At 53.8% G+C, this 22870-nt stretch overlaps 2 protein-coding genes across 6 annotated transcripts in view; one reads left to right on the top strand and one right to left on the bottom strand.

Annotated features, from left to right (window-relative positions):
- TMEM163 (transmembrane protein 163) overlaps positions 1 to 15097 on the top strand; it is a 254757-nt gene extending 239660 nt beyond the window's left edge. For both annotated transcript variants that reach the window (XM_067742124.1, XM_067742123.1), the window contains exons 6-8: positions 4670 to 4781; positions 12798 to 12939; positions 14350 to 15097. In XM_067742124.1, the coding sequence (XP_067598225.1) occupies positions 4670 to 4781; positions 12798 to 12939; positions 14350 to 14410 (315 nt within the window). In that variant the 3' untranslated portion in view covers positions 14411 to 15097. The remainder of the gene's footprint in view (positions 1 to 4669; positions 4782 to 12797; positions 12940 to 14349) is intronic.
- Positions 15098 to 16395: 1298 nt separating this feature from the next.
- MGAT5 (alpha-1,6-mannosylglycoprotein 6-beta-N-acetylglucosaminyltransferase) overlaps positions 16396 to 22870 on the bottom strand; it is a 367372-nt gene continuing 360897 nt past the window's right edge. For all 4 annotated transcript variants that reach the window (XM_067742121.1, XM_067742120.1, XM_067742119.1 and 1 more), the window contains exon 18: positions 16396 to 22332. In XM_067742121.1, coding sequence (XP_067598222.1) covers positions 22134 to 22332 — 199 coding nt within the window. In that variant the 3' untranslated portion in view covers positions 16396 to 22133. The remainder of the gene's footprint in view (positions 22333 to 22870) is intronic.

The raw sequence follows: 22870 nt of genomic DNA on the forward strand, positions 1-22870 counted from the left end.
ACCTCTCTGCATCTGTTTCTACACCTTTCGGATGTCTGCTTGACTGGGCTATGAGGATTATGTGGGACATGACAGGTGTGGCTGCACTTTGAGAGAAGCTACCGGTGGTGCAAACCTACTCGGGTTGCAATTTCTCATCCTCAGCCAGGTCTGCTCTGTCTTCCTGACTCTCGGGAAGGAATCCTCTCAGAAGCTCCTTGTATTACACTCAGGACTGTCTTAGCTCAGGATGCCATAACAAAATACCATAGACTGGGTGGCTTTTATTTGTCATGTTTCTGGAGAACGCAACTCCAAGATCAAGGTGCCAGCAGAGTCAGTGTCTGGTGAGGGATCTGTCCTTGGGTCAGACAGCTGCCTTCTCACCGTGACCTCACCTGACCTTTCCTCAATGTGTGTAGGTGGAGAGAGAGAGAGAGAGAAATCTATTCCTCTCATTATAAGGGCACTAATACCACCATGAGGGCCCCCTCCCTCATCTCCATCTCCAAATACCATCACAGTGAGGGTTAGGAATTCAACATAGTGCATTTGGGGAGGGCACAAACAGTCCATAGCAAAGACTGATGCCTTGAGCAGGCTGATGACTACTTCTCTGTGACATTATGCTCATGCTAACAGTAGATGTGGTGGGTGTGTGGAAAGAGGAGAGCCAGGTGGGCTCTGGGTGGGAAAATCACAGCAGAGTTCTAGGATGTTGAAAGCTGTTTTTGGGCAAGGGCATTGGCAGGTCTGTGCCAGCCCAGGTCCTCCGTGGGTCCTTCTTCAGGGTTTATTTTTTCTGAAGCAGATCAGCACAGCAATGGTGAGCAAAGCCTGGATGAGGCTTCAAGGTGGCCACAGTCTCTGTTTTTCCAGACTTGGGGAAGGAAGGCACATGTTCCTTCAGAGCTGGTCCTGGGAGCAGACTGTGGTTGCTGGGAATAATCCACAGATAGAAAAAACCTGAGTGTTGCATGTTGGCTTCTGCATATTTAAATACATCATTTACTCTGTGCCAGGCACCTTTGGAGCACTTTGGAACATCCTTATGGAGGAGTATGTGAGGCTCGAGCAGCGTAGCGGAACCTCTCTAAGTGGTGAGGCCAGGGCATCGTTGCAGGGATGGGGCCGTGCAGGATGACGGGAGCTGCTGCTCCGGAATCTGGGCCTGAACTCAGCGGGGCTCCCCGGCAAGAGGGAAGCACTGCAGGAAAACTTGGGACCCTGAAAGTGGCCTGAATCCACATCTGACCCTCACGGTCTCAGCCTCGGTGACAGGGGTGACCTGCAGAGGAATCCTGTGTCATGAAGCTGCACACATGTCTGGCTCAGGACTCAGAGAAGCTGGAGGAGGGGATCCAGTGGGAGCTGGCAGAGCTGAGGGCCTGGCTTCTACCCCACCCCCAGGCCGACCCAGTGGATCAACAACACGTGCACGACAGCACCTGGTGCCCTGTACCTGCCTTCGGGGACGAGGGGCCGCCACTTCACCTCCACCTTCTGAATCTCACACAGGTGTCTCTCTGGTGGCCGAGTGTGACTTGGAAACACCTAGCAAGGGAATTCCAGGAAACATAGTTCCTGCTGATCCCTGTGGATACACTACACAGCTACCAGGGGTGGCAGGTCTCTTCTTTTTTTTGCATTTTACAGATGCATGAACGGAGGAGGAGATGGGGGGAGGTTCTGTGACTTGCTCAGAGTCACACAGTTATTAAGTGAGGCTTCTGCTCCGGTGCCTTTAACTATCATACAATGCTTCTGTTATACTTGATTACATCAGAAACCCCATCTCCCGTTCCTCCGGGATTCCAGTCCATGGGAGGATTCTCTAAGGTGAAGGATGGGTTCCAAACACCGCTTCGCCCTTGATAAGCCACTGTGGACCCCAATCATAGTTTCTTTTACGTTTTTTTACATTGCACCATGTGTGCTTCTTTCTAGGTAGTAAATTCCCTATGGTTTCTTTGATAGCGATGCTTACCATACTTTGGGGCTCACCATTAGCACCTAGCGTGGCTGTTTGGTGCAATAAGTGAGTGTGTGGGTAATGCGTTTGGGGCCTTTAATAACAGTTGCTACATTTTATCGCACATCCGCTGCCTGCCGGAGGCTGTGGGTGTCACACTGCTCTTTATGGAAGAGAGAATTGAGATTTGAGAGCTTGGGTTTGTTTCCCTAGTAAGCAATGAAGTCTAGATTTGAGCAAAGATCTGCTGGCGGGTCACTGCCCTTTGTCAGCCAAGCCCCCGTTCAGCAGTTTGCTCCCCGGTTAGCAGACCCAGGGGAGGACCAGCAAAGCCATGCTGGCTCCTCTCAAGGTGCATCTGGGGGTGGGAGTGGAACCTCAACCCCCAGCTCCCTGGGACCTGGATGGGGTGAACACAGCCTTTCTCTATCTCTGAACATGTAGGGATGAGGGCTTTGCCAACAGATCGGGTGAAGCCAGAAGGGCTTTAGGCATGGGGTGAGCAAAGTGAGAATTCACCTTCTCAATCTGGGGCCTCACAGTACTTAATGGACTGCCTCAGTCTCCCAACTTAGGCTTTTTATTTTAAAAAGTTAATTAATTTGGTTGCACCAGTTCTTAGTTGCTGCAGGCAGACTCCTAAGTTGCAGCATGCGGACTCTTAGTTGCGGCATGTTTGTGGGATCTAGTTCCCTGACCAGGGATCGAACCCAGACCCCCTGCATTGGGAGCGTGGAATCTTAGCCACTGCACTACCAGGGAAGTCCCACCAACTTAGGCTTTTTGAATCTTATCTGCATCTGGGTCTATGTTGGTACTTGATTCCTTAATCATGTTTGCCTTTTTTTCTGATGGGCACCCTCTCCCATAATTAGACTGAGTTTCTGCATGAAGAGAGCTTGGATTGGGGGGTCCTTCCCCGCCGCCCGCCCCCGTGGCCCCTGGTGCATTAACTTCATGCACCAGCAGGGACTGGGGATCCGTCCAGAGGCCAGGTCTGGCACAGTCCTTACTGGTCATTTGAGGAAGTGAAACTTCAGTAAGGTGATTATTTTTAAAAACTTCAAAATTTGAAATAATTTCAGATTTATACGTCCGTTACAAAGACATTACAGAGGGGCGCCATATTCCCTTCCTCCAGCCTCCCCTAAGGTTAACGTCTCACGCAGATAACCAGGGTACCATTACCTAAACTAGGGAATGACAACAGTATTAACACAACTCCAGCCTCTGCGCTGATTTCTCCGGCTTTCCCATGTCATGACCTTTTCTGTTTCTGTGGCATTTCATCCTCACATCTCCTTAGCCTCCAATCTGTGACAATTTCTCGGTGGTTCCTTGTCTTTCACGACCTTGAAATTTCATGACCTTGACATGTATGAGAAGTAGTGCTCAGGTGTTTTGTAGACTGTCCTCAGCATGTGTTTGTGTGATGGTTTTCCACGATTCAACTGAGGTTATGGGTTCGGGGCAGAACACCCAGAGGCCTTCTTCTTCACGTCCCATGCCGTCTGCAGGCACATGATAGCAGCATCACTTCTGCATGGTCATGCTCATCTTGATCACTTACTGGGTCTCCCCCCTGTAAAGTCATTGCTTTCCTCTTCTCTGTATTCTGTTTGTTAGCTACGAGGCATGAGTCCAGTCGACGCTCGGTGGAGGAGGGAATTAAGCTGTGCCTTTTTGGGGAGGGAGTAGCACAGGATTTGTGGACATCTGTTAAAACCAACCACCGTTGATCAGTGCTGTGGAGGAGGTGCTTTTCGTTTTTGTTTTTCTGCTGCACCGTGTGGCCTGTGGGATCTTAGTTCCCCTGGGGGAGATGCTTTGATGTTTTGCAGATACCCTGTTTCCAGCAAGGTGATTTTTCAGATCACTTTGCTGAGTGTTGTACCCGGGGAAACAGGCTGTCTTCCCTCTTACCAGCGTTGTTATTTGATTAATCAACAGCGTAAGGAATCCTATTTCTCTGAGTGTGATGCTTTATGAGATTTTTGCTGGCAGTGGCATTTTAATATTGGGGACTCTGGAGGCTGTGTCTCATGGGAGTGATGCCTGGGAGCCCGAAGCTGAGAGGCCCTATGGGCTAGATATACAGCTACTCGCTTTTGCATATGTGACGCATGCCTTTGCTTGCAAAGGTAAGCTAACGACTTATAGGAAGTGCTAAGATAACATCAATAGCAGACTTTATTTTTAGATACCTTTTCCCACCTTGAAGGCTACAGATGAACTTCCAGTTGCTTGCGCGAGGTTAAGGAAAAAATATGGTTATAAGTAGCTCCAGCCACGATGGACCCCATGGTCCAGCTCTGTTCTTAGGCCAGTGGTGTACTTACGTGTTCCAGACTTCGCAGTCAGCTGCTTTTTGACTTCTCCATGGAAAACTCGACACAGAAGTCACTGTGTTTAGCATTTGACCAACTCCGTTATTGATCAGTGATTGCCACCATTGTGGCAGAATAGCGGGAAGGGGAATTTCCTACAGGAAAAGAAGTATGTGATCGGTTTCTAAGGAAATATAAGTGTGGATTATTCGTTTTTGATCATCTTTTTTGATTCCCAGCGACACAGGTAACTGAGGTATAAAAACAAGCAATATACCCCACCTGGTGGCAGCGTACACCAGTGATGATTTGTTCTGGGAACAAAGGCCAGTGGCTTGCAATCTGCTCTCACCTGAGCTGAACTGTTGAAATCTGGAACTTTCTCTTCTAGGATGATTTCCTGTTCAGCGTCTCCATTTTAAGTGGGATCCTTTGCAGCATCCTGGCTGTGCTGAAGTTTATGCTGGGGAAGGTTCTGACCAGCAGAGCCCTCATAACCGATGGTGAGTAAGGCCAGTGCGTCTAGGGGCTGAGCTCACATGGAGGGGAGGTGCTGTTTGGGTCACGTTTCGCTGCTCGTCTCGCAGAAGAGCTCAACAGTTCGGAATCTGTTCCTCACTGCCCTCCCCTCCACCCAGGCTGTTTAGTGATTCTCAGGGTTTCCTGTCAGGGCAGATGTCTTGTGCCCTAGGAATTGAATACACTCTTCTTGAATCACCTCCACCGGCACCTCCCACCAGGGTGGCTCAGGGCTCCCCAGGCTCTTAATCATGGAGCACAAAGGGCTTCCCAGAGCCTTGCATTTGATGTGCATTGCTCCAAATAAAAAGTAAATGTTTTCCCTGGATTCTGTGCAGGTTTCCTTGGTGAACGCTCCACGCCCATTTCCCCCTCCAGCTAGTGAAACGCTTACCTGGGAGTTCAAGTTGCAGTGACCAGGGCTTCGCCAGGGAAATGAGCCGTGTGTTCTCTGCTCAAGACCCAAACCAGGCGGAGATGTCCCTCTGCGTCCTGTGGGCCAGGAGGAGCTTCCCGCGTGGCCTCTGGGCTGACAGAGAAGGATGTGTGAAAGTAGAAAAAGCACGTTTCCGTTTTTTTGCAAACTAGTGCTGGCATGTAAACTAGAAACATGATGGACGCTACTGCCTGCCTGTCTTCTTTTTCTTTATCCTGGAGCGTGTGAAGTTTCTGGGGGTCGGGAGTAGCGACCTGAGCCCCTGTGCCCTGGGGTGGGAGGTCCAAGGGTAAAAGCTGGTGGGTTGGTGGATGTGCCTGCACGAAGTAGAGCAGAGATCGTTAGGATTTTCTTTCTTCCTTCCTTCCTTCTTTCCTCCCGTCCCCTCCCCTCCCCTCCCCTCCCCTCCCCTCCCCTCCCCTCCCCTCCCTTCCCTTCCCTTCCCTTCCCTTTCCTTCTCCCCCCGCCCCACTCCGGCTGCACTGCACAGCTTGTGAGATCTTAGTTCCCCAGCTAGGGATTGAACCCGGGTCCCGGCAGTGAAAGTGCTGCATCCTAAGCACTGGACCGCCAGGGAATTCCCATGATTTCTTTTTAAAGGAAAGCACCACTCCCTCCTCCTCAGATTCTCAGGGTTCTCTCCTATGTGCAATACGTGGGCGCAGTCATGTGTGGGTAGCTGTTATCCGTTGAGGACGGGGCGGACGGCGGTCAGAGGGCCCTTCCCTCCCAAGTGACGAGCTTGGTGACACGGTGTGGACTTGGACTCCTAATCCTGTGCTGATGCCCTGCCGTGTGTGGAGCTGGACTTCTGCACGGTGGGGCAGGCAGGCAGGAGGTCAAAGTGATGCTTCCAGGACTGGGGGAGAAGTGTTCACTCCGTGTGATTTTTGTGGTCTGGTGTTTTTTAAGCTGGAAAAGAAAACGCCTCCTTTGGCTGTGGAATCCTCCTTTTTTAGGAATGAGAGCACAGGCGGCCTTGGGCTGAGAGCAGTAACCAGGAGTTCGGGTGTGGGTTCTCCAGCCACCTTCCAGGTTCTTTTCTGTTGCTCTGAGGGGCACAGCTCTGCCTGCACCCTTTAGGCCTGAACAGAGCAGAGGTCTGGCTGGACCTTGAATCTCCAGCGACGTGTTCTGTTCCTTCCTTTCGAAGTCTCTTTACCTTGCACACGAGGGACGGGAAGGCAGGCCTGGGGGAAGCTGCACCGGTCAGCACAGTTTTCGGGGCTCCGGGTGGTGAGTACCCAGCAGGCGCTCCTCTGTCTGCCCTGAGTTGATCCCATAAGTCAGAGAGCCCCTCTGACTTACAGATATCAGCACTTTCTGTATTCAGGTGACTGCAGCCGAGACACTGGGCCGGGAGCCTGAATGTGGACCCAGCAGTCACGCCTTCCTCCCAGGCCGCCAGGCAGGAGGCCCTGTCCCCTCTCTACCCATGACCACGGGGCTTGACCCCCTTCTTCTCAGAACAGTGGGTGCCCCTCCCTCGACCGGTGACTTCACCTGACGCCTTACAGGCGTTCCAGATGCTGTTTCTATTTAGGCTTCACTCGTTCTAACGTCCCGCCATGTTGTGTGGTGTAAGAGAAGCCCCTGATGAGAAGTATGTGTTTTCTAATGAAATAACTCCTGATGTCATCATTTTCACATACAAAACCATCCACCTGCATAAGCAGTACTTCCGTCCCAGTCTTGACCCAGGGAGAGGGGTCATTACAAAGAGAAGTGGGTGGTTTAAGTGAAAATTGTTCCACCGGCAGGCTGGGGACAGGCACTCCTCAGGCAGAGGGAGTCGAGTTGGGAGGGAGCCTGGGGCATCTGCGGGGGGAGAGTTAGGAAGGGAGGATATGAGGGGCCCCGACGAGTGGGCGAGGGCGGACCAATCAGCACGTTAGGTCAAGCGTGGGATTTTGGATGTTTTGCTAAATGTTTGAACAGACGAGGTGACATGATGTTTTTAAAAGAGACTTGTGGCCATCAAGGTAGAGAACAGAGCGGAGAGGCCTCAGGGTGGGGAGAGGTCTCTGGGGAGCTCTCGGGGTGGTGGCCTGGGTCGGGGAGGGGGAGATATGGGGGAATGGAGGAAGGGTGGGCGATATTTATAACATGGGCAGGGCTCGGGGATGAATTGGCTGTGGACGTTGAGGAGAGACAGACTGGCAGAGCAAGACAGGGGGCGCTATTGCAAACAGCTGAGGCAGCACCCCGGTCCCCTAGCCTGTCACCCATGAGGGCCCCCTCCCCGCCATCAGGGGACATGGTTGTCGCACTCTGCAGTCCCCCGCTTGGTGGGAGTGTCAGCTAAATAGGCGGCAGTAATTACAGCCTCCTGCGAATTGCCTTGTCTGGGATCCCGATTTTCCTCATTCCTTGATGAGCAGTAGGGAACCATCTGTAAGTATCTGCTCTCTGTTCTTCCCTCACGTGGGGAGGTCGGGGGCCGGCTGGGCTTCGGGAGCCATGCCTGCCGTTACTGTTGGTCTGGCCCAGGGCAGGGGGCCAGGCAAGTTAATACTACAAATCAGACAGAGGAAGATTGTGGAAAGGTACCCGGGGGGAGTTCTGAACGAGGGGCCAGCAGCTGGGCTCCAGCGCTGCCCGCAGGACAGCCGGAAACCCGAGTTGAGGGGCCTGGGTTGACTGCTCTGACGTATCAGGAGTCTGTGGTGGATTTCAAGTACGTGAACGACTTTGAATCAGAATTTCCTGCATACAATGAATAGGTGCTTCATCGCACAGATTCTTGTCTAGTCGTCAACGCCAGACTGTTATAGAGCCTCTAATCAAGATCGCCTGAGACATTGTTTTGTTTTCTAAGATGATGACGGCGTTTATTTTTGGCAAGAGCCCTGGCTTTAACAGGCAGATGGAACAAGCATGTGGGCCTGGGTGGGGTGCGGACAGCGGCTCAGAGGTGAGTGACCGATGCGGCCTTGTGTGCCTCGTTAGGAAGATGGGTGGCCTGTGGGCTCAGTGTCCTTCCTGGGGAGTAGCTGCCGCTAGGAAGCCTCTGAAATTCTGAAGGAGGCTGCAGGGTGGGTACGGAGTCGTCCCCCAGTCCGGGTGTGCCGTTTCCAGTGTCGCAGCACAGGCTCATAAGAGGTGCAGCTGAAATGAGTCAGGCTCCGTCACAACCACAGGTGGGCAGAGCGGAGCAGGTCAGAGACTCCTGGAAGGTGTGGGTGAACAGGGTGAAAGTTCCACCAGCTGTGAACCATCCGGAGTCTGCATGGGGTGGGTGGGTCCCCCCACTGTGGAAAGGAGAGGCTGGTAGGTCCTGGGCTGGCAGAGCCCGGTGACTTGGTGCAGTGAGTGGGCATCTAGTGGCTGTCTGGGGGAACCTCCCACCCTCTGCAGCCTTTCTGAGCTCCTCCGGGCTTCTCTGGGGGCCCCGGGGGCCCACTGGTACCCACGACAAAGACGGAGAAAGAAGAATGAAGGACTCCAGTCTGCCCTGCGGCAGCAGCCATCTCTAGCTCGTCTCTGCCATTTTCCTGTAGCCACCCCCGAAAACAAAGTTCCCCCAACTTGATGCCTGAGAGGTAAACTCCAGCCCAGGTAGCCCCTTGACAGGGTAGTGGTCTCTGTGGACGTTTTTGGTGGCCTTCTGAGAAAAGGCGTGGGCTGCAGAGACTTCTTTTAAGAGGACTGGTCTGATTCCACTTGTTAAAAAGAACAGGGAGATTCGAGGGACAGCCAGACGCAAGAGGGTAAATGCCAGCCTCTACTAATGGGAGAGGGGAAGTATCTTGATGATCCTGATGTATCAGGAGACAGGAGAGAAATACGGCCTCCCCCGTCTCAGAGTGGGCTCACCGTCCCCCTCCTTGGGGAGAGATGGAAGCGGAATTGAGGGTGTGATATGCAGAGGCCGAAACCATGGGCAGGACAGAGAGTGGGGAGCTCCAAAGCGCTCTGCGTGCGAGGAGCTGGTAGAGACTCTGCGGTGACAAGGGCGGAGTGGAGTCAGCCACGTGAGCCGCATGGCCAACAGAGAAGGGGAGCACGCTGACTGCTTTTCCCCATCGTCTAGAGGTGAGCGAGCCGGGAGGAGCCACGGAAACTAACACCACAGGGGCCTGGGTTGCAGCCTTGTCCCCGGGCGGCCCTGAGGAGAGGCCAGGACGTAGCACGGGGAAGGGCGCCTGTCTCCTGTCGGTCGAAGGTGGAAGGCTTAGAGATTTGGCCTTGGGACCTGGAACTGGTGGGACACATCTCAGGTGAAGCTGATGCCAGCCCTGCCCTCCCGGTACCCACAGGGCACCCAGAGAAAGCTCTTCGTCAGGTCTGCTGTCTGCAGTGGAGGCCTTGGGGGAGGGGTACAAGTGCTCCCTGCGGACGGTGGGTCGGGATCCCCAGGTAGACACAGCGGGGCAGGTGGAGGCCCCGCCTGGAATAGCCCTCACCCACCTCAGGCTCCCAGCAAGTCCCGGCCGCTCTCTCCACCCAGTTCCCTGGACTGGCCTCTGGAGGATATGGTCCCCGGTGGCAGGAAGGTGGAGGGGTTTGCCTTTGTTAACCCATGTCACCTGTATTGAGGTGAAACTGGGTTGGAAGGCTCCGCCGGGTGTGAACCTTGTGGAGAGCCTCGGGAAGCGACTGGAGAAGTTTGGCTCTCCAGGGGTCCCCAGACCACACCCTGAAGTTCAGGGGTAAATCGTCCGCCTCTCGGGGGGGCTGTCTCCCCAGAGCTGTAGCCGCAGGCCCGCCTCGGCAGGGAGCCCCCCAGAGCCTGGGCAGCGGTGGCTTCCTCTCTCCCTCGGGACGGCCCAGCCCGGCCGGTGGGAGTCCAGGGCTAAGGCCATGTCCATGCCTTCCCCTCCCCCCTCCCCCCCTCCGTTAACTCAGTATTTAATGCAGCAATCAATCGAGTCCCCGAGGAGTGCCAGCCCCCGTGCTGGGACTTGGAGCAGAGCAAGGAGAGACACAAAACTCCTGTCCTTACGCGGACATTTCTGGTGGGAAAGAGGGATGTCTGCAAAGAGAAAAATGGTAAAAATGTCTTGTCACGGAGAACCGTGAAGCAGCAGCAAGGGCGTGCCGGTAGGAGGGTGTGGCTGAGGGAGGGAGGGACGGCCTTAGGGGCTCTGAGTCCAGGCTGGGGAGGCAGCGTGGGAGGCCCAGGACGAGGGGTCTGGCCGGCGGAGGCCTGCGGGGGAGGCTGGGGCCGGCGGCTGCAGGCAGCGGCACGGCCGGAGGGGGGGGCCGAGGAGCGGACCGGCAGGCCTGGTGCAGCTGAGGAGGGAGGGGCTGGTCACCGCAGGACTCGCCGGCGTGAAGAGTCTGGATGGTTTTCAGAACCGGGCTGCTGTTCGCTACAGAGGTCAGTCTGGCTGCCGCGAGGGGACTCGTGGAGAAGATGGGGGATGCGGGCAGGAGGGGCAGCGGGAAGGGGTTAGACCGGGGGGGCGGGTTTGGGGGGGTGACAGGTGGCAAGAATGACTTGATGGGTGGACGCGATTCGGGATGTGAGAGAGGTCCAGGCTGGGCTCCTAGATGTTTGGCTTCGTTAGCTAGGTGCACGGGGGCGCTGTTTACAGAGAGGGTGGCCGGAGGGTGAGTCGTTGGGAGGCAGCAGTTTTTGCCCTGAGCGTGTTCAGTTTGAGATGCTTATATGTCTGCAGCAGAGGGGAAAGGTCAGGACGAAAGAGAGCTAGGGAGATGCGGGCTTATGGGATGGAGGCGAGAACCTGGCCGGAGAATATAGGCGGAGGAAGTGTTCAGGGGACTAAGGCAGGCATGCAGATGGGCCCCAGGAGGAGGGTCTAGCAAACGGGACTGAGAAGGACCAGCGAGGGTGCAGAGCGGGAAAGCAGCAGAGCGCGGCGTCCCTTGAGGCTGAAGGGACGTGTTCTTATTAGGAGGGCGTCCAGTGAGGACGAGGCGTTAAGCATGGCCTGTGGCAGCCGGGAGCCATCCAGGACCAGGGCAGCGCTGGGGGGAGGGAGGGACCTGAGTGGGACGGGGCGAAGAGAGAATGGGAGGTGTGATGGGGTAGCCAGCTCTCCAGGGAGTTTTGCGAAGGGCGGTAGTGAATGGGGATCGTGGTGGGTCCAGGAAGGAGGTGGAGGTGGGTGATGATGCTAAGACTTATCCCAGTGGGAGTGACCCAGGAGAGGGAGAAGAAATTCAAGAGCAAAGCCCTTCAGTGGACAGGGATGAAGGTGCCAGTCTTATATAGGAATGGCAGTAACTGGAGAAGCAGCTGAGTATGTGAGGGCAGCAGGCATAGGCGGGCGGTGGACTTGGTGTTGCGAAGATGAGGTGTTGGTGTCTGAACCTGTGTGCTCGAAGAAGTACAAGGCCGAGTCCTCAGCTGAGGCCTGGAGTGGGGAGACGATGGAGATTTGAGGGTGTGATGCAACAGGCAGTGAGATGTCCTTGCAGGCCCAGCGTCATCTCGGTCCCATTGCTGAGGGGGCCGCCTGGTGAGGTGCACCCCGTGGATCCTGAGAAAGGGCTTGGCCTAAGTCATCTCTACCCTACACTCTTCTTCCTGTCCCTCTGCTCTTCATTTAGAACACCCCACACCCCCGCAGTGGTGCAGCCCACAGTGAATGCATTTAAGGTTATTCAGCAGAAGCATGGCGCCTTTACCCAGGTGGAGTTGCCAGGGAACGGAGCAGGCCTGCTGTCGGAGAGGTTACTGGCCTGCATGGGCAGCTGCCAGAGGACCACCGGGCAGCGTGGACCTGCAGCTGCTCTCTGGCCCCAGTTATGCTGGGGCAGGCGAGGAGCCTTGTGGCTCGCAGCACGGCGAGACCCCAGGTGCCCCTCTAAACCATTCCCTTCCCACGTGGCCTTGGAAAATCCACAGGTAGACTGGAAGTGCGATGCCTCAGTCGTGGGGACCCACTGAGGTGACGTGTGTGAAAGGAGACGGTGATCCACGTCTGTTAGCTCCAGTTCTGGTTGGATTGCCCTTTCTGCAACCAGGTAGCTAATGCTAGTCTATGCATTTCTTTCCTGGAGAGTGAAGAATCCTTGGGTGACTTAGGAGACACGGCAGAGAAAGCACACGGGTTCAGGCAGAATCCCAGCCCTGCCCCCTCTCAATCTGTATAACGCTGGTCAGTTTACTAAACCTCAGTCACTCTGCTCAACTTAGTTTTCTCATTGGTAAAACGAGGGTGATAATCTGACTTCAGAGTTGAGACAATCCCAGCTCTGTACTTGCCCAGCAGACACTGGACAGGTATGAGTCACTGAGTATTGAGTGTCCCCTGTGTGTTTGGCAGGCCTGGTGCCCCTGCTGTGTCCCTGGGGCCTGGGAGGAAGACGCCAGGAGCCTACACAGGCTGTCACTTGGGCATGGTGGCTGGCAGGGGATGGACGGTGAGGGTGACAGCTCCCTCCAGGGAGGTCTCTGGTGACGTGTGAGCAGAGATTTGTCAAACCACGTGGGTGTCTGAGGTGGTGGCTCTCCCCCGAGAAGTGCTTCTGGAACGTCCCTTCCAGTACGCGTTCCGGGATGCAGAGGCATGCCTGGCATTTTGGTAGTTTTCCTGGTGGCTAAGCAAGTTCGCTGGGCACTGCCCTCAGCCCCTCTCTGCGTCTCTTCCAGGGTTTAACTCCCTCGTGGGGGCCGTGATGGGCTTCTCCATTCTGCTGAGCGCCGAGGTGTTCAAGCACGACTCGGCCGTCTGGTACCTGGACGGCAGCATCGGGGTGCTCATCGGCCTCACCATATTCGCCTACGGGGTCAAGTAAGTGCTGTTTCCTCTTTGCGCTCCGGGCGGCCACGGGTGCTTTATTCCCCAGCCCCGACGATCACGTCTTGTACCTGTGACCCTCCCGCCCCCGGGGGAGGTCAGGAGACTGGAAAAGCCCCCTGCAGCCATCACATACGCTGGGGGCTGGGACAGGAGTGAGGCAAGGACTTGGACCAGGGGCCTAGGCTTTCGGTCACAAAGGGTCCGCTTTTGTGTGCCGTCTTTTGTAGTTCACTGAACGGTCCTCCCTTTTTAACCCTTCGTGCCTGAAGATTTGTGCCCCTTTCCGCCTCTGTAGTGAGGGTCATGATCAGCACCAGGGAGGCGTTTGTGGGGCTGTCCTCACCCTTAAAGTCCCCTCTGCCACCTGCTACAGAGGCCGGGACCTCACACTTAGAGAACTTCTTACAAAAGGGACTCTGGTGCAGGAGGGCTACATGTAGAGTTGGTTCTAGCCCAGCCTGAGGCCTGTCACTGAAGAAGGAAGTGCCCAGCAGGCATCGCTGGCTCTGCATCCAGCATCTAGGCTGGAGTCGGCCTTTGAAAAGAGAACAGTTTCTCAAAGGTGCTGAGCTTTTAAATGTTAACATGCCTCCTCTCTCCCACTACGATGGCTATGATAAAAGACACGGTAAGAGTTGGTGAGAATGTGGAGAAATCGGAACCTCCGTATCTTACCCGTGGGCATGTAAATTGTTCAGCCGCTTTGGGGATAGTTTAGCAGTTCCTCAAAATGTTAAACACGGAGCCGCCATTTGACCCAGCAAATCCCACCCTTTGGTATATACTGCAGCGAAACGAAAACACATCCATGCAAACACCTATGCATGAACATTTATAGTGGCATTATTCACAGTGGGCAAAAAAGTAGAGACAACTCATATGCCCAACGTATGCGGGTTTTAAAGAACCCAAACGTCCATTAACTGATGAATGGATAAATAAATAAAATGTGGTAGAGCTATGCAGTGGAGTATTTATACAGCCATAAAAAGAAAGAAATACCGATTCATGCTACTGATAGATGGCTGAACCTCGAAAACACGCCCAGTGAAAGAAACCAGTTGCCAGAGGCTACATCTGAATGATTCCACTTACAGGAACTGTCCCCAGTAGGCAAGTCCATGGGGGTTCAGAGTACGTTTGTGGTTGTCAGGGGAAGATGGGGTGGGGAGTGACCGCTAGAGGGCATGGAGTTTTCTCTCGGGGGGGGGGGGGGCAATGAAAACGTTCTGGAATTAGGTGGGTGTGATGGTTGCCTGTACTAAAAACCGCTGAATTGTAGGAATTCTATAGTATGTGAATTATATTTATAAAAAAACAAAGCCCCCATCTGTTTCCCAAGTGCTCAAGCCCAGGGCTGCGGAGGGTCTGTGCTGGGGTGACCGGCCTTTCTCTTCGCAGGCTTCTCATCGACATGGTGCCCAGGGTGAGGCAGACGCGCCACTACGAGATGTTTGAGTGAAGGAGGCCGGGGCCGGCTGCCCTGCATCCGCATGAGGACTGTCGGGGCCACCGGAGGTTTCCATGCAGGCAGACGGTACTGATGTTTAACTGAACGTTCACTTTCTTTGTGCTCACGGGAACCAGGTCTCCCTAGCAGGCCGGACCGCACTGCTTCCCGCCACTGCCCCCGCCAAACACCGCAGGACCGTGAGCACGGAGCAGGACCCCGTCTCCGGCGGGAGGACTGACCTTTTCCATCTTCTGCAGTAAAAAGGTTCGTGTGGGGAGGATACGACGTCTGCTTGGTGGAATGCCTCTGGGGTGCTCCCAGCCTCAAATGGAGAGCAGCTCCCCGGACTCACCTCCTCGGTCCTCCACGTGGGCCCGGAGTCTCCTGGCAGATTTTAAGAGAAGACCGTACCCGTTGGTCCCTCACCCCTTTATCACTTCCTAATTTCTGTCCATGTATTTCATTCATTTCATACTGTTTTACTAATCCTCAATCTAAACACCAGATTTGTTCTGAAGGAGGAGACCATTCTATTTTTAAAGTGCTTCGTGATAGACGTGTGAGCTTTTGCATGGTCGATCTCAGCCCCTGACCCTTCCTTGTACATTCAGAACCCGAACGTACGTGTAAACACAGGATCCCTTTTGGAGAGGTGTGAAACTACTGTTTATTTGTAATAAATAATTATATAATCTATCCATAGATGTATCTATATGCTTATGCTGTGTGACGTGGTAATGGTACATTTCAGTCTGTTCACGTCGTAAGGAACAAGCTGTTCTCGGTTTATGCAGCGTTAGGCATAGATTCTGTTAAAGACACACACACACAGAAACAGTCTCCCCACACGCAACATTCTGTACCTCTAGCACTGCTGCTTGTCCGGGCGACGGTGACCAATAAAGACCTTGACCTGTTTTATATGGTATGGGGACGTGATGGTGAAGGTTGTCACCGCTGTGGCTGAAGCACGGGGTGTCGGGGTGGGGGCGGGGGTCAGTCTCACCCCCTGCTCAGGGAGGGGAAGAGAGAGTAGCCACGTACGTCCATGTGGTGGTGCCTGGAGCTGACCACCACCACCCCCCCCCAAGTCCGGGAGGGCCGTGCCCCGCCCCCCAGCTACCTTAGGCCCCGGAAGGGGAGGTGGTGTGGTCCTAAGAGGTCACTGACCTTGGAGAGAAAGGCACGCTGAAAGCATCCGATTAAACCAACGGCATTTTGAGGCATATTCTATTGGGCTGTTACCATGTTGCACAGAAAAGATGGACACTGTCCAGGTGTGGGAAATGCAAGATTCAATAGGTTTCTTTTCTGCAGGTTTTCTCCCTGTATTTACTGTTTAATATAGTTCCCATTGTGACAGCTATGCCGTGGCAGCCCCCCAAACTTAGGCACTCAAGTTATGCTCACCTTCCTTGGGGACGTGTGTCCCATCAAACATGCAGGCTGTCTCCCTTGGTGTCTCTGCTCTGGGCAGCGACCAGAAGGTTCACCAGCTTCGGAGAGGCTGCATCACGGCCCTCCACCATCCCCACAACAAGCCCCTGGTGGGAGCATGAACTTGAACTTCCTTGTTCCCAGGGCCTGTGCCTAACCACACTGAGCCCTGGGGTCAAAGTGCTCTCTCTGAAGTGGGGAAACATGTTCCAGGTCTAATAAGCCCTCAGCCACTTGAGGGCTATCTTGCTAGTACATCCTTCAAGATTTTTAAACATCTGATATAGTACAGTTACCTACAAAACAAACAACAGTCTACTTGCAAACTCAATTCCCTTCTAGGTGAGCGTGCTCTGCAAATAGTGCTGGTGGGTGTTCCACAGTGAGCCCCCCACCTCCCCGATTCCTTAAACCTACCTTCCTATCAGCATTTTCGGCAGTGTACCTGCAAACGGTGAAACGCAGTCAGCAGCTACCACTGCTGGGGGATGCAGCTGGACGGGGTCCTGCTGGAGCCCTGGTACCCACCCGCCCCGCCCCCAAATCACTTCCATCTGTCACACAAGAAAAGTTTATTGAAAAATAAAGTTCTCCCTAGTTTTCTCTACAACAGTGGAAAACAAAGCAGTGCTCTCTACGCCGGTACAGTACATTTGACAGCAACACCTTATTTGCAGAATCCCGCACTACTTAACCCCAGAAGTGAACAGTAGAAAATGGTTGTACCAGGAGCTGGCTGAAGACACAGACGCGAATGGCCATTAGCTTACAGACATCAAGGCTGTGACAGCAACTACAGCAGAAAGGACGTCACCATCTCCTTTGGCATAGACTTCCACTCTTGTTCATACCCGGGCAGGCCGGTGAGCAAAGGCATCCCACGTCTGCTCCATCTCAGCTGTGCCAGAGGTGGCTGCCTGTGCTAGGTTCCTGGCTGGCTGGCCCAGGGGGCCCTCCAGCACCGCAAAGGCTCTGAGCCTCCAGGACCACCCTTGCCCCCCACGGACCCAGACGGGGCCCTGCCCGACGTACGAGCGCACGGCTGCCCTTGCATCCCTTTGTCGTGCCTCACCGGATGTGGGGGGCTGGGGGGTAATCTGAAGGCTCCACAAGATCTGGGAAGAATAGAGGAAATGATGCTTTGAAGAAGGTAAGTTCCGATCTTAAATGACTGCTGATTCAGCTGAAGAGAATCCAAAGGATCTGAAAAAGACACCAGACTCCAACATAGTCCTCCATTTTCCACAAATGCAATCTATGCAGAATAGGGCCAAGATAGGAGAGGAGATAAAACTCTAAACCTATCTAGGGAAGCAAGAGGCTGAAACCAACCCCCCCCCCCAAAAAAAGCGAACTGACATTCAGGTGATCTGGGAAAACAACATTAAGCCCCGAGTAGCCTCTTGGAGCTCTGAAGACGCCCCCGCCACCCCCACAGAATAACCTTGAATGTGAGAGAAACGTGACAACTAACCAGCCTGGGAGCCTGATCCTCTTGGACTGGACAGTGCAGGAGCCACCCTGGCCAGCAGGGGGCGCCAAAAGGGGCTTCCTGGGGAGCGATTAAGTTCAATTGGTCATTCCTTTCCCCCTCAATAAAAAACAGAAACGCCTCTATCATTGCATTTCAGAGAAAGATGGGTAACTTTAAGGGGACAGTCTGTCAGAGAATTCATTTTAATTTCCAGCTCACCAAGTTCTGCAAAGCAAAACCCCGGAAGGATCCAGAAGCTGAGTGGGGTGCGGTCCACAGCATGTGGCCAGAGGTCACCCTCTTATGTTCAGTTTGCTAATTCTTGTGGCCCAGTTCCATCTGGGGCTGCAGTCAGGCATATTTTCCAGTCAGTGCATTTTAACCAGCAGGGTGGACACAGGACTCAGGTATCTTCCACCACTACGTCCTACAACATTCCATCAACTTGGGAGTATTCTCCCGTAGGTATTACTTTTGAATCAAGGATAGGAAGTGAGCTCAGCTCTTTTTTTCTCGAATTTTATGAAAGGCGAATAACAACAATATTTAACACTCACTAGGGCTTACTATATGCCAGACACTGCTAAACACTGCTAATTCGCTGCTAAACTGAATCCTCACAAAAACCCTAAGTGCTAAGAAAGCTGGGGTAGTTTTTTTTCTGCATCGGACACTAGGCAGCTAATTTGGCCTTTTGCTATAAAAACTTGGTTTTCCGTTTTTTTGTTGAAGCCCACAAGAAGGAAAGGAACCCGCCCTGTGCTTTAGGAAATTCCTACCTTCCTAAAGAAGTCTGAATCTCTCTACATCCATCCAGCTCTTCACACAAAGGTGCTCTGCAGCCCCATAGGGATGGATGGGGTTAGAATGAAGCCAGTGTAGAAATGAAAATATTTTTCAATAAATACAACATTCCAGGCACGGGAGAGTAACACAACTGAGCCTGTCGTTAACAGACCTTTTTTTTTAAATCAAGAATTGCGGGGGGCATGGGAGAGGGTGGCAATGTTCCCATTAAATACACAATCTAGGTAAACCACCTCGGAGAACGGGGTGGCCTGCCTTGGTCTGGTCTAAAAAGCACAAATCCACCCATAAACAGAACAGTTTCTGTCTACCTGGTCACACTCGTGGCTTCACTACCAGTGAGCTGCACTGGGGCGCCCCAAAGTGAGCTTACCGGGAAGCTGAGTAGTCACTTTTATCGAACCCCACGTTTGCCAAAGAAACAAAAAAAGGGGGTGCGTATTTCTTCCCCTTCATCCTGCTAACCAGATGAAGTGGTTTGGGGCCAGTGCTTCCATGAGTTCAGCAGGGCCTGCTTCCCTTCAGTGCAACCCCTCAGGTAGGGCTGGTTTTCTGCTGCAGCCAGACCTCACCAAGATCCCGGGGTGGCACGTGTCAACCAGCAGTCCCCAAACCCAAAGACCTGGCCGAGCAGCCTGGGAAAGTATGGGCTGGTCTGGAGGAAGCCAGACCTTTTCTTGGGGGTTCTCATGGCTTCATGGGGGTGTATGTGCCCCTACACTATGGCCCGGGGGGGGGGGCTTGGAGGGCATTTCCAGCGCCCAGCCTGAGTTGCCCGCAGTGATGCCAGGGCATGTCCTATCTCCAAGCTGGAGGAGTCTGCTAGCTTCCTTCAACAAAACCCAGATTCCAAAAACCAACCCCACATTCCGAAAACGAATCCGAAAGAAAAGTGAAAAGGCACCTCAGAGAAAAAATAAATATCACCAAAGAAATATCTCCAAACATACAGCAAAACACACAAAAAGTAAACTATAAGCAGTGACAAAACCGAATCTAAGCAAAAATGCAAAAAGCTTCTCCAATTGTACTTGTGCAAATCGAATTACATACAAGAAATAAATGAGGTGTTTACTGGCGGGAGAAGTGTTTCCCCTTTCAGGAACTTTTATTCCCGAAAGTCTTTACATTTCAAAGGAAAGCTTTCTCTCCTTTAATAAATTAAATGTTTTCCCTCGAGTTTTTTTTTTTTTTTTTTTTTTTAAAGAACTTAGGATCACAGTGGAGGGAAAAAAAAAAAAAATCCCAAATCTTTTAGGAAAAAAATGTACGAAAACTAAAGACCAGGCAAGAGATGAGAGATGCTCAGAGCACAAGAAGACACTAATCCTGATTGGGGATTTCTCTCCCTGTGAAATTGTCATCAATTACCCATTAATTGGTTTAGGATTCTATTAAGATTGGCATCGGCAAAACCATCGAAGGCTCCCAGCCCACACTCTGAGAGGTGCCCTCCTCTCCCAGGGCAGGCAGGAATCGCACCCCTTCCTGTGCAGGGCAGATGGAGGTCCCTATCCCAATGTCCTCTTGGGTCGCTGACCAGACTTGGGCCACGTGTGTGGAGGCCTGAGAGCCAGTATACATTCAGTGTCGCCGCCTCTGTTCATAATGCCCTCAAGAACTGGAGTGTGGGTTTCTTTGCCCCAGGAGCAGCAGCCCTGCAGGCAGAGAGCTCTGGCTTACTTCCATTACTAGAAATGGGGGGAAGCCACAGGAATCTTCAAATGGGGGAGGTGCTCTCCTGGCTGCCTGACCTTAGAGTCCTGACGTGGAGAAGAGGAATTCTCCAGAAGGCGGAGAGTCCCTGAGCTCAGGGGCAGCCAGCAAACAATCCCTGCAGCTTCTGGAACACAAGCCCGGCACAGCATCTTTCTGAGAACAGGGCTTTCCAACTTCCTTGCTTTCAGAGTTCCTGGGTTGGCTGTAACAGCTCTCTCGCAAAATGGCTTTATCTGGCCGAGTGGGAAACTGGTCTCGGCCCGCCGGCTCCCCCTGCTGGTCAAACACCGGCACTCACGTCCTCAGCACTGGAAGCTCCCAGAAGAGCCCAGAAGAGGGCAGCACCGGCCCAGGAATTGCAGGCCTGGGCCCTCAAGCAAATTGCCACCAGCGAGGCTGCAGCCAGGAGTCCCATCTGTAGGGAAAAGCTGTTCCCCACAGCAGGGATGGCACTCCCACTGCGGGAAACCGCCCTTGCAAAGCTTCAAGGCACCCAGGCACTCGCACCCTCCATCCTTATTGCTGTTCTCAGCTAGGCTGTGACGGGCGGGCCCCTGCATCCACGCTCAGAGCAGAGAGACCTCCCCGCCAGCATTCTCCCTGGCACATGTGGGCCACCTATGGGGTCGGGGAGACCCCGGCTGCCCTTCCTCCTTCCCTCCATTCTCTAAGATGGGAGGTGCAATTAAGACCCACAGAGGGTCTAAGAAAAAATGGCTGGCTGTGTGCTTGATATTAATTTTACACCCAAGAAGAATCTAGAAGCAGGCGGAATCTAACTTCCCATAACTCAAGTCTCCACACTCCATCTGGTCCTCAGAAAGCAGAATTCTAGCTTTAAGCTCATGTCCCGAAGGCCCACCCAGGCCATTAGCCTTGCCCAGCTGCTCTGCTCGGCGACCAAGGCACTCAGAAGCATGAGTGAGGGCTGGACGGATCACGGGACAGCTCATAAGGGGGACGTTCCGTCACAGAGAGAAGAGGGCTCGCTCTTAGCAGTACGGAGATGCCAGGGGCATCGCAGAAACATACACGCTTACACGCACAGCACTGAGGCACGGGGTGGAGGTGTGCAGGACCGGGGGGAACTCACAAAAGCTGGGGGGGGGGTGACTCCACGGTTTGGTCCAACCTGCCAAGCGGCTCACCACCCCCGCCCCCCACAAATACCTGTGCCTGGAGTAAAAGCCAGCATCACATTCCTGCCCCTTGCACGCCGCACCCACACTCATAGGTGAGGGGCCAGGACAGTGCACATGCATCCTGGCCTGCCCCTGCTCCCCGAGCCGGCATCAGGTTCACCAAGAGCCCCATTCCCTGGACTTCAGTGACATCAGACATTAGAGGGAATACAACACAAGCCCATCCGTCCAGAACCCAGCTCTGGTGGTCCCTAAGACCAGCTTCACTCCCGTCCAAATCTCAGCTCGAAGACAAATCTCTGAAGGGGCAAAGAGCACGGCCTCCAAGAGCTCCAAGGGTAGCTCTTCTAATCCGAACCAGAAATGACAGTCAAGGTTGTATGTGGGTGTGGGTTTGGGTGCGAGTGTGTTTTCGGCTGGGGATGGGGTGGGACAGAGGAAAGGAGCCTCTCGCTGCAAAGCAGCCCATCTTTGGTCCCCGTGGGCTCTCTGGACCACACAGGCATATCCCCGCACGCCAGGGGCTGCCCGTGCCCTAGCTGCCGTGTGGCAAGCACACAAGATCTGTTCTGTTCTGCCACCATCCACTTCGAGGAGCTAGGTCCCCATAGCTGCTCTTAAGCATGCCACCAACCCCACAGGGCACCCTGCCCAAAGCAGACAGTAGTAATATTATAGTGAAGGTGGACGGCCAACAGAGGAAGATCGAAGAAGTTACAAGACACGTGATCAATCCCTCTCTGCCCTCCCTAGCTCCCCCTCCCTCCCTCCCAAATAAATAAGTTAATGGGTTTAGGAATGTTCCCATACGAAGTCCTTTCCAACTAGCTCAATTCCTCCTCTGGTTTTGTTTCATTTAAATGAATCTTGAGATTCTCTTTCTACCCTGGAGCAGCTGCATAGACAGTCTCCCTACAGTAGCTCCTCCAAGATTAAAAATGAATTTGTGCCAGGGAGAAGCCAGGCTCCCCGGCCTGACGTCGACTCTCGTTTTGTTTTGGTGAGAACTCCGCTGTGATCCTCCGACCGCAGCGGGAGCAATACCAAATCGAGACCTCCCGCCAAAAGAGTTCAGGCTCTGGCGAAAGTCCCCGAATGATTTCTGCCCACCGTCTTCCCCAGGAGAGTGCGTGCGGGGACGAGCCAGTGGCTGCTAGAGACAGTCTTTACAGAGAGCCACCTGGCCCTTGATGAAGTCCCGGCAGGGGCAGATCCTCCGGTGCCTGGGGTGGGCGCCAGCACAGCTGAACAGCAGGAGGTCACCTTGAAACACACAGTGCTTGTTCTTGGGGTCGAAGGAGGGCACCACGATGTCCTTGGCCATCTCTGAGCTTTGGCAGGTCACCTCGTACCTTGCGGGGGAAGAGAAAGGGGTTAGGGATGCAGGGGTCGTCCTCACCCCTGCCTCCTCCTGTCCACCGTCCGAGGCGTGGGGAGCTTGTTCGGGGCTCCTGCAGTAGAAATGAAACGTCAGCCAGCCTCTGACCCAGCCATTCTCTCACCTCTGGAAATCCAGGCTCGAGAAAGGCAAGTGTGTGCCTGGACACGTGTGTGGGGCTATGCGTTCAAGGCTGCTTAGCGAAGCACTGCCCGTAATGGAGAAAAACTGGAAATAACCTGAATACTCAGCAAGTGGGAAATGGCTGGATCAACTCTGGCTCATCTATACCATCAGAGTTACATGCAGCCCTTGACAGAGGAGAGGTGGAAATGTGAGCATTAGCATGAGAGCTGTCCTCGAGTAAGGCAGGTAACTACAGGATGTACGGTGTACCGACGCGCGCGCGCGCGCGCGTGCGTGCGTGTGTGTGTGTGTGTGAGTGAGAGAGACAGAGAGAGAGAGAGACGGGGGGCGGGGGGAGGAGGGGGGAGAGGGAGAGAAGTCATGAA

This window comes from Pseudorca crassidens, chromosome 6, assembly GCF_039906515.1.
Source record: "Pseudorca crassidens isolate mPseCra1 chromosome 6, mPseCra1.hap1, whole genome shotgun sequence".
NCBI classification, from domain to species: Eukaryota; Metazoa; Chordata; class Mammalia; order Artiodactyla; family Delphinidae; genus Pseudorca; species Pseudorca crassidens.